At 28.3% G+C, this 12,169-nt stretch overlaps 2 protein-coding genes across 2 annotated transcripts; one reads left to right on the forward strand and one right to left on the reverse strand.

Moving 5' to 3' along the window:
* Positions 1–1,115: 1,115 nt before the first annotated feature.
* LOC119670364 (60S ribosomal protein L7a) lies at positions 1,116–2,524 on the reverse strand. Its single transcript, XM_038080602.1, has 4 exons — positions 2,400–2,524; positions 2,110–2,233; positions 1,678–2,048; positions 1,116–1,468 (listed from the first exon to the last, which is right to left on the reverse strand). Exons 1-4 carry the CDS (start codon positions 2,412–2,414, stop codon positions 1,163–1,165), a joined length of 816 nt encoding a protein of 271 aa, XP_037936530.1. The 5' UTR covers positions 2,415–2,524; the 3' UTR covers positions 1,116–1,162.
* Positions 2,525–3,846: 1,322 nt separating this feature from the next.
* On the forward strand, positions 3,847–8,479 carry LOC119670365 (protein deltex-like). Its single transcript, XM_038080604.1, has 5 exons — positions 3,847–4,571; positions 4,632–4,806; positions 4,887–5,851; positions 7,370–7,512; positions 7,574–8,479. Exons 1-5 carry the CDS (start codon positions 4,167–4,169, stop codon positions 7,872–7,874), a joined length of 1,989 nt encoding a protein of 662 aa, XP_037936532.1. The 5' UTR covers positions 3,847–4,166; the 3' UTR covers positions 7,875–8,479.
* The last annotated feature ends 3,690 nt before the right edge of the window (positions 8,480–12,169 follow it).

The raw sequence follows: 12,169 nt of genomic DNA on the forward strand, positions 1-12,169 counted from the left end.
TAATTACAAAAAGTCACCAAATATTCAAACTATTAAGAAGTAGTTCCTTTTGAGGTAAAATATATGTATATGCACAAATGTGCAATAAAAACATACATATTAATATACTGCAGACTTAATGTCTCCAATATCCCATTTGTACATACATAATAGTTTTTGTAGTGCATCATTTGTTGCAATAAAAAAAATAGTAAATTCTATTACTCTACAATAAGATAAAGCAACAAAGTATATCGAAAAATTATTTGAGGGATTTCTATACCATTCACTTCGTTACTAATCCATGTATATGAATTAAATAGACAAATAAAAACAAGAAACAAAAGAAACAGGCATATAAAAACAATTGTGGGTTGCAATGAGTTTGAACTGAACATCATACCAGTTGTGAGTCGATCGAACATTGTTGCATGAGGTTGGGTGGATTTATTATAAATCCACCAGCAAAATAAAGTGGGTATTTCGTTTGTATGAGCGTGGCACTTCTTTGTACTATAGATTCTTTGATCATATTATAGGCAATTAAATTAAATTACCAGAAAAATAAAATACCAGAAAACCAGAAGCGTATTTCTTCTTTCGGATAAAAGTTTAAAGCACTGAACTCGTTTCTTGAACCAGAGAGCATATTTTTTATTTAGAAGAAAAGTAGTCAAACCTTGTCTCTTCTTATTTATAAGATTCATTAGTTTTTTAGAATTAAACAAATTTCAAGAGTCAATTCAAATTTAGCCAGGAGTTTAATAATTTGTTAAAAATCGTTTGCTAATGTAAACATCCATTTAATGTACAAGTTTTAGTGCCGATGCAAGTAGAGCAATTTACATCCAATAACTTCACAAAAATTAAATTTAATTTCTACATTTTTAATAGTTATGCTTTGTTCAGTTTTGTATATATTAATTATTTAAAAGTCTAAAGTTGAACAAATAATAGATCACTTCCTAGCACAAACATTAAACAAATAAATATCATGAACTACACAACATTTTTTCAAGTGTATTAAAACTCCTCACTCAATCACTGTTTAACACAAAATTAATCATTTAAAAATATTGTTTAGGATTTTTATTTAAGATTATCAATTTTATTTGATATTTTTCATTTATAATCCACTTCTATTGTTAAAATATAAAAACAAAACGTAAAGCTTAACTTAAGCTTAGCCTTGTTTCTGTGCCAATTCACGTGCTTTCGCGCGTTCCAACTTAGCGATACGTGCCAAACTCTTTGAGCCCAAGAGACCACCACCCCAGTGTTTACGGATTTCATCATGACGATCGTTATAGTTGGTCTTGATGACTTCTAAGATTTTGCTGAAGTTAGCCTTGTCATTAGCCTCAACATTGGTTAAAGCTAAGGTCGTGCAAGTCTTACGACGTACCAAAAGACCCAAACGTGCTTTGCCCTTAACGATGCAGTATGGAACTCCCATTTTACGGCAGAGAGCAGGCAAGAAAAGTACCAACTAAAAGATAAAAAAAAAAACAATATTATTAACTTATACAATGTAAATATTTGTAGATTTAATTAGTTATGTATCAGTACGTCAAGTTGCCACAAGAAAGTATTACTGTTAAGTATTACTGCAGTAATTTCAGTTGAAGAAATTCGACATCATAGTAAAAGCACCATTTACTGATATGTTCCGAAACAATATTACTATAATATACTAACCTCTAATGGATCGACATCATGAGCAATGACAACTAATTGCGCTTTCTTTTGTTCAACCAATTTGGTTACTGTGTTGGTGCCAGAGCGTACAAATGATGGCTTCTTCTTGGGTTGCACATCCTTGCCCTTAGATTTGGCTTCAGCAATTTTCTTCAAACGTTGTTTCTTAGCAAGTGCTGATTCTGGACGATACTTTTCTAACAGCTTGAACATCTTGACAGCTGTGGTTTTGTCAAGTGTTTGAGTGAATTGATGAATTGGTGGTGGCACCTTCAAGCGTTTCTGCAAAACAGCCTTTTGACGTTGAATGCGAATGTATTTTGGCCATCTAACAAAGCGGGACAAATCACGTTTAGGTTGCACATTTTGACCTAAAATGCAATTAAAATAGTTTTTAATTTTTGTGATATGAATTGCAAGTTCATTTCTTACCGATGCCAAAATTTTTGGGCCTCTTTTCGAAAAGTTGATTTACAACTTTCTTTACCACTGGCTTCTTAACTGCCAATGGTGCAGGGGCAACCTTCTTGGTTACTGGCTTCTTCTTTGGCCTGGGCTAAAAATAGTAAAGATTTACAAATTAATTACTTTTTGTCGAAATTCACTTATAAACAAAATCAAAATATGCGACGATTTCACGGTTAAACACAAAAAAGTTTGTTGTGTTTTTGCACGTATATATTTCACATAAATTTAAACTTGCACTTTGATATTAACTTTACCTTCTTAACAACCATTTTAATAAGTTTTTATTTGGAGATGTAGTAAATAAAAGCAGATATTTATGCGGCCCGAAAAAAGAGCTGCTTTAATGTCTGCCTGTCAAAAAGGTAAAGGAGTTGAGCAAACGGAAATGAAAAGTATGTCATGCAAATGTCAACATGCGCAAAGCGACATCTGCTGCTATTTTAGGTGACAAGTATGTTAAATGTTTATTTTTTAATTGAAATTGTTTATATAAATTAATAATAATATAAAATATTAAAATAAATTTTAATATAATTTAATTATATTATAATTATAATAATTATAGTTTAATGACCTGTATACTTTTTTAATATAACCATAATATGCAGATGTAAAACATTAAGCACCTTACTAATGTCAAAATCCGTAAAATGATTAAAAAATGTAATTGCGTGAATAAAGTTTTTTATGAAAAAAAAATTGAAGTTACGGACAAATTTAAATTTAATTTATATATATATATATATTGTTATAAACGTATATAAAATATTTAGTATGTTAGCTATAATAATAATATGAAAAATTAAAATAAAATTTTATGATGCTACTTTTAAAAATTAGTACAAAATAGTCCTATGTTGATCCTTTTACGAGTTACTGCATCTGAACACTTTTACTCTATGATGGCTGTACTCTATGATTACTTGAGATTAGACAGGCTAAGTAGGGCGGCCTGTCGGTTTTCGCATATAGCTTCAGAGCTCTGTCCCTTATATATTTTTTGACCGGGTCTATTCTAAAGTTGCTTTTTTAAACATGAATTGTAAAATTGCATTAAAAAATAACCATAAGGCCATAAATAATAACCATAAATTGAGATAAAGTAAATTGAATTTTTTCCACTGCACTTGTGTTAATATATATTTATTTATTGTACTTATTTATTGTTTTTGGTTAAAAGTTTTCAAAGTTATTTATAAAACATTTTATAAAATTTTCACAATGGCAACACATAATTTACCTATTTTTTAACTAATTCACCCTACTCGAAATTCTGGTAAATACCAACATTCGCTGCCATACCGACATAATTTACTATTTCCCTGAATTTATCATCAATGTACTCAAACTCGCACACAGCCTAAAGTACAAAATTTTTATATTGATTTTCGAACGATCTAATATTCTTTTATATTATTAAATTCTTTTATAATTTAGTAAATAATTAAATAAATTAACGTTTCTACAAAATAATAGTTTAGCGCTTATTATATATAAAATTTATTTAACAATATATATTGCATTTTCTTTGGCGTTTGCAACGATATTGAGTGGCAATCCTAAAATTCATGATCGCACTTGACGTTCCTCTTTACGTTGCTTTTCGATTACAGTGTGAGAAGACAAGTGTAATTTGGATTTGTGGCTTGTTAACTGTTAGTTTGCTTGTGAAAATTCTGTTTATTTTGATCTCTGTAAATTCCAAATTGTAAAAAAAAATAATCCAAAATATTTATAAATAGAACGCTATAGGGTATAACGAAAATAATGGTGTAAAATATCTGGTCCAATAAAAATTAACAACCACCACCGTTCCACCATTTTTATTTTTTTTGTTTATTTTGTGTTGGATATTCGTTGCATATTATCAATTAACAAGTGGAAGTAAATTGCATCGTGTTTATTGGTATTCCAGTTTCAAATAATAAATTAATAATTATTTAATAAAATGAAAGAGTGAAAACGTAAAATATTGAACTGCGCAAGTGCAGTGTGTTGAGAACGGGTACGCATAGGTCGCGATGGCAAGCCACAATGGAACTAACGCCAATCTAAATGGTATATGTAATCCACCGACCACGCATGCAGTGGTAGTATGGGAGTATGAATCTCGTGGTGGTAAATGGCTGCCCTATAGTCCTGCAGTATCTCAGCACTTGGAGCGTGCGCATGTAAAAAAATTAACACGAGTGCTGTTGAGTGATGCTGATCCGTCACTGGAACAATACTATGTTAATGTACGCACTATGACACAAGAGTCGGAAGAAAATTCTGGCAATTCAACTATAGGTGTAAGGCGCATGTATTATTCTCCAAGCTCACCGGCAGGCAAAGGTACTAAATGGGAGTGGGCAGGGGCGAATGGTAATGACTGGCATACATATAATATGCATGTACAATGCATAATAGAGGATGCCTGGGCGAAGGTAACTATAAGCGAAGTCAAATATATCATATAAATTAAAATGTGTATTTCAAAATTGTAGGGTGAACAAACTTTAAATTTGTGCCACACAAATAATGGACTGCCTTATATAATAAATTTTTGTAATTTAACTCAAACACGTCAACCTGATGGTGCTATGCGCAGCATACGTCGTACACAACAAGCTCCTTATCCTTTGGTTAAATTAACACCACAACAAGCACAACAAATGAATGGTAAATATTTTTTTGTTTTGATTTATTGTTCTAAGCAAAATGTAACATATTTTTTTTTAAACATAAAATTTTAATTTCAGCAAATAATTATAGCGAATATAATCAAAAACGCAACAATACACTGCCCAAATTACCTAACAAATCACATGACTGCAAACAATTACAACGAATTCCTTTAAACGCACCACACGACAATCGTCAACATCACTTGTTACCAAGTACTTCATCTTCAGCACAACAGTTGCAATCACAGCGTAAAACGCAAAAAAAATCTGGTGAAATAACCGCTACTAATCTCAGACAAATTTTTAATAATCTCAACATATTCGGCAGCAGTACTAAGCACTCTAATGCAGCTCCATCTTCATCCTCAACAGTAAATCGCAATACTATTGCAAATCACTTACAACCATTTTCTCACACAAAATCCATGCTTACCTCTTCAATGAGCAGCCATCACAGTCGTTGCTCCGAGGGTTCACTGCAATCTTTACGTAGTAGCCGTTTAGGTTCTCATCGATCACGTTCACGTACACGAGCTTCCGATACTGATAGTAACAGTATGAAATCAAATCGACGTCCTAGTGTTGATACCGTTTCCACCTATCTCAGCCATGAAAGTAAAGAGAGTTTACGAAGTCGAAACTTTGCCATATCAGTAAATGATCTACTCGATTGTTCGCTTGGTAGTGATGAAGTGTTTGTACCATCATTACCACCAACATCTCTTAGTGATCGTGCACCGGCACCGCCACCTTTACCACCGCATCATAGTTCTCGTAGTAATTCCTCGAAACGAAATCATACACAACAACCAGTTCCAGGCTCGATAGTTGGTATTGATCCTGCGAGTGATATGATATCACGTTTTGTTAAGGTTGTCGAACCACCAATGTGGCCAAATGCGCAGCCATGCCCCATGTGTATGGAAGAACTTGTCCATAATGCGCAAAATCCTGCTATAGCGTTAAGCCGTTGTCAACATTTAATGCACTTACAGTGTCTTAATGGCATGATTATTGCACAACAAAATGAATTAAACAAGGTAGGAGAGATATTTTATTATATTAAATTATGCACTCCATTATATTATGTATTGTGCTGCGTTGCATGTTATAGTATATTATGTTTATATATCATATAATTCTGTGAAAGCTCTGCGCCAAAAGGAAAGTGGGAAATGACATTTATCTATTTCTGTTCTAGGTTCTGTTTTTTTTGCTTTCTGATATTTAATATAGGGATCTAAGACATTATCTGTTTTATTTAAAAGATTCCTGATAATATCTGTCTTTTTAGTAAATTTAAGAATTTGTTCAGAAGAAGAACTTCGGATAAAAAATTAATCATAGTTAGATGCGAATTTGGTAATAACTTCAAAGATCTTCCGACTCGTTTAAATCCGATCGATCGGTTAAAATAACTGATGGGTTTGCATAATAGACCAACTTATTCTCGATCTACTTCAGTTCCTACTTAATAATAAAAATTTTATTTTTTTTAATTATATTATTATTCATTCATCATTATTATTCATTCATCATTATTATTCATTCATCATAATTATTCATTCATCATTATTATTCATATGATCATTATTATTGTATTATTTTTTTAATATTATTTATATATAATTTTTTTATATATTTTTTTTACATATTTTTTTATATATTTTTTTTATATATTTTTTTATATAATTTTTTTATATACTTTTTTATTATTATTTTTATATATATTTTTATATTATTTTTATATATTTTTTTTTTAATCATTCATTATTATTATTTATTCATCATTATTATTTATTCATCATTATTATTCATTCATCATTTTTATTCATATGATCATTATTATTGTATTATTTTTTTAATATTATATATATATAATTTTTTTATATATTTTTTTTACATATTTTTTTTATATATTTTTTTATATAATTTTTTTATATACTTTTTTATTATTATTTTTATATATTTTTTTTATTATTTATACATATTTTTTATATTTTTTTGTAATTAATTTTTTTTAATATCATTTTTATTAATATTTTTATAATATTTTTATATTTTTTTTATATATATTTTTTTATTAATTATATATATTTTTTGAAATTATTTTTATATATTACACTTTTATATTTTTATTTGGTTTACCTTTGTATTAAATTTTTTTAATTATTTGTTTATTATTATTTTTAATATTTTTTTTTATTATTTTTAATATTTTTTTTTATTATATTTTTATTATTCTTTTTATTATTTATTATTATTTTGACTATTATTATTTAATATTGCAATATAATTGCAATCATAATTATAATTGTATTATTATTTTATTATTATTTTATTATTATTTATTTATTTTATGCTATTCGTTTTAATATTATTTGAATATTATTTTCATATATATTATTTTCATATATATTATTTTCATATATATTATTTTCATATCATTTAATAATTATTAATTATTTTCTATTATTACCTTATACGAATAGGAGAAGTTTCAAAATAATACATATTATTTAGTTACAAACTTATTATAAATAACTTTTCTTTCGCAGAATCTCTTTATTGAATGCCCTGTTTGTGGGATAGTTTACGGTGAAAAGGTAGGAAACCAACCAATAGGAACAATGTCATGGACAATATTGAGCAAAAGTTTGCCAGGGCATGAAGGACAGAACACAATACAAATTGTTTATGAGTAAGTATAAATATCATAATATTTATTTATTTATGTATTTACTTGAAATATTTCTTTATAGCATCGTTTCTGGTGTGCAAACTGAGGAACATCCTCATCCTGGGCGCGCATTTTTTGCTGTTGGTTTTCCACGCATTTGCTATTTACCGGATTGTCCTCTAGGACGTAAAGTACTACGATTTCTTAAAATAGCCTTTGATAGGCGTTTACTTTTCTCAATTGGGCGTTCTGTAACCACTGGTCGTGAAGATGTTGTTATTTGGAATAGTGTTGATCACAAAACGCAATTCAATATGTTTCCCGATCCAACTTATTTGCAGCGTTGCATGCAACAATTAGTTCATTTAGGCGTTACTGATTAGTTGACTGATTTTATTGAATATTGATTGTTGAATGATGATTAATGTTTAATGATTCGTTTAAGTGAAATTACAGTCGTGTGCAATTTGAAAAGATTTCAGCAACGTTTAAATAAGTTGAACGTTGAAAAAAAAAAGAAAGATGAATTGTTGCTACAACAGAAACTGCTCAAAAGCAGAAGAAACTTTTTTAAACTAAGTGAAAGTGTCATCTACGCAATCCCACTAATAATTTAAGTTATTTATGTACATAAGCTTTTAAAGTATGTATGTTTTACAAACAAGACTTCCTTTTATGTTCTTCCATATATTTTATATCATTATATCGCATTTTGTGTAGTTTATAATAATTCATTTTTAATTTTTATATTTTTATTTGTTTTTGTAGTTTTGTATTAAGTTATACAGTTTTAGTATTACGATTTAAATGCCGTAGCAATTTAATGTTGCCAACTTTTGAGCTGTAAGTGCAGTAATTGAATTTATATGATTTTGGATTTGACTAATTCAACTTGAGAAATTAGTCAAATAACCAAAACTAATTATTATATTAAGAATGTTTATATCATTCCTTGCATTTATACTTTAAATTCATATATTATTTTTAAGGAGTGCCAAACGTTAACAATTAAAATATATTCATTTACTTCTATGGGTAAATAATATTGCAATATTTCACATCATTGAAGTATATAATCAGAAGTAGAGTCAGGGTTTCGAACTGGAACTTAACCGAAAGCAAATACCGTCGAACACATAAATATATTTAAATTAAAATGGAACGCAGAGATTTCTGGTTTCTAAGCCCAGCTATACATGTTCAAATATTTTCTATCAAAAATGCAATAATTTAAGGAGTAAATTCTTTAAATGAAAATTTTGCATTTATGCATTATTTACTCTTAGTAGTAGCGGCAGCTTATTTTTAAAAATATTTTAATTGTTAAAAAAGTGAATTTAATGTGATGTTATAATGATATCATTTCATGCGAAACATGAATTTTATTGTGAATATTTATTAAAGAAAAAAAAACGGAATATAAAATCATTTAGTTATTAAGCAAATTAATATTTAACAGTTAAAGAACTGACTAGCTTAGTATTAATTCCATTTGATAAACAATTTTTTGTATTGTTAGTTATAATCTCAACGAAGGAAAGACATTTTAAAAATATTTCTAAGAGAAAATTGCACATTGATTTCATTGTAGTTAAACTCATATATAAAATCATAAATAAAAATACGAATTTTATTATGTTATATACTTTATTTTATATTATATCACTTGTTAAGTTTAAAAATACTTTAATTTAATTATTTTCTATAATTATAGTATAATCTCTATAATCTAGTTTTATAAATATACCTACGTAAACCAGAAATCATCTGGGGAATATAAAGGCTTTGTTGGATGGAGAAAGCGCGTGATTAACCGAAGCACGTGTTGGTAAGGTAATTCGATGAAATAGAACAAATAGTAGGCTTTAATTCATTATATCACCATCACGACAAATACTACAGTCATTGTCATTAAGAAAGGCCGATCTATAACAAAAAATTACAAACTAAAAAAAGGTAAATGTTGATCACTCCTTCATTGTCACTTAGAAATTTACATGGCGTTTAATTGAAGAAGTACGACAGAGAGACTCATTCTTCGTTCACAAAGTCGGTGTAATAAATATCATGGTGGCTAAGGGGGTTATACTATATCCCTTCTAATAATAATCTTAAAGTAATAGGCATTTAAAAGTATTAGTTGTACTGAAATTGCAATATAAGAAAAATATGTATGAGGAATTACAATCAAGATATCTATTGAATTGCTCTTTATAAGTATTGGGTAATTCTATAAAATATAATCTAGTCTCCTATAAGGCTTGAGAGCGCGTGTGGTCATATAATGGTCAATTGTTTTACTCGGAGACATCTATTGACTTCTGTGATAGCCTTATAGTTGCCCAGGAGATGGTAGTTGCACTAACCGTTGTTATCACCTAGTAAGTATTGTCCTTGTTAAACCGTTTGGTCTTCATTGTAAGCGTGAGTAGATCCAATAAATCTATTTTCATTGTTTCTGTCAGGCCAGTGAAGAAATGAAATCCAAAACGCCGAAGTCACTTCGTGTGTAGTCCCGAACAAAGACATAGCAAGTAATTAATGTATTCTATTACAACGTCATTGGTTCTGCACAGTAAACTAGAACCCTTTAAAGTCTTTTTTAAATATAGTATTGGTTAGTCATTAAAAAGGAGTTTCAGAAAAATTTCAATATTGAGGTTAAATTTTTTAAAACAAAAGTTTTATATAAATGGCAAAGAAAAAAGATATAAAATAATAAAAAAATTATAAATGGTTTTATTTATGGTCTATAGTCTCGCTTATAAGTGCAAGTGAAACTCATAACATATTGCAGAGAGAACGATTCACACAAGTTGTAAAAATTGTGGCCATTATGATATACCTTGGCCTAAGAAAAAAAAAACGTCCGGGATAGAATAGCCTGTCTAAAATAATTCAGTCATTTAATATCTCTTAACTTTTATCTGAAGAATTGTTCACCCAAATAACGTAAGTCATATACATTTGTTTTAATTTCATTAAATATTACATTATAGATGACTCTGTATTTGTATGAGCTGTAGTAGTTTCAAGTTAATTTTATTAAAAAATTTGTATATATTGAATGAATTGTTATATATATATCACTTTTTGTAAAATTTATTTATTTTTTATTAAGTTTAAGATGTTATGTTGTGAATATTTTTTACTAAAAAGTGTTATGTTATAAAAATTTTATTCTATTAAAAGTGTTACATCTATTAAACAGTAATATTTTTTGGTGTGCGCGTTACCTAAAAGTTATTTATAGATTTGGTGGTTGATAGTATTTGTGTTGAATATATGAATATTGTATGCAATTACAATTCTCATATGTAATTTTTTCTAAAATTTAGTTTATATACAAGTTTCAACACAACATGTATTGGAAGTGTGTGTCTTCTGTTTGTGATGGCACGTAGCTGGACATTGATCGCTCTAGAACCGTTATTAGTGTTTGTTTGCAGATCTGCTCAGTGGCATCCGTCACACATTTGCCTCTTACTCTCTGGCAGAAAATTGTGGAGTTCTGTTGAGTGGTCTTCCGTTGCACGGCGCCGGGTCGTACGCACGGTTTGGTAAAGGGCTCTACGCTCTTTGCTGTGAGACCACCAACAAATTCCCAAGTCTGCCCTTTTCAAAATTTCTTGGTTAAGTAACTTGTAGCTTAGCTTCGGATGAATTTCGTAAATTTGCTGTTCAGAACACTTCCATAAACGTGGCATTGCCGAGCAATTTGCCCATTACCTTTTTTGTTGTTGTATATAAATATTGTAATTGTATTATATTGTATATAAATATTTTTTTTGTATTATTGTATTTTTATTAAAAATTGTTTTTTAAATTAATTAATAATTAATTAATTTTTAATAAAAATATTTAAATAAAATTATATATCGCTGATACACAAAAAATAAAAATAATAATAAGGGGGAAAAAAACGTCATTTATAAAGAAAATGATGTGATAAACAATAATTGGGAAAGAAAAGGCTTCAAAGCGTGCAGTTATAGATAGGTTGACAGTGTGTATATATAGAATATAGTAAAGAATTAATATTTTTCCACAACATTCAACAAAAAAAAATATTTTTTATTGTTTTATTTTTAATTAATAAATAGTATTTATATATTAAATATAAATAAAAAAAAATTTTTTTTAGCAAATAATTGAATTTAAAAGGGGGTTGGTTGGTTGGTTGGTTGGTTAGACGAGACATATCATCAAATATCAAATATATCTCATATTAGCTTATTTTATGAAATGAAGACAATTGAGAAGTTATTATTTCATTCCAGTCATAGCTAAGGCTGTCACCATATACATACTTGTTTAACCAAAATAATATATTTTATTAATTTAATACTATTATTATTTTTTGTTTTAAAATTAAGTGTTTAATTTTATGGTTCCGAAAGTAAAAGAAAATAAAGCTCACTAGTGGTTGAGATTTTAATCAAGTTTTTATTTTACTATATTGTTCGGAGTTTGCCATTAAGTTACAAAGATAATCTCATTCAAAAGTATCTTCCAGAGTGCATTTTACAGTACAAAATTTTTAACGTAAGTTTGGATGACTTGTTGGTTTGATTTCAAAGCGCTGAGAGGATAAGAATTAATTTTACCTTAGGTATTATGCATAATACGACATCAACAAAAAATGTCTTTCAAAGAGTGTCGCATATAGTATTGATTT

Source organism: Teleopsis dalmanni, chromosome 1 (genome assembly GCF_002237135.1).
Source record: "Teleopsis dalmanni isolate 2A chromosome 1, ASM223713v2, whole genome shotgun sequence".
In the NCBI taxonomy this organism is placed as follows: Eukaryota; Metazoa; Arthropoda; class Insecta; order Diptera; family Diopsidae; genus Teleopsis; species Teleopsis dalmanni.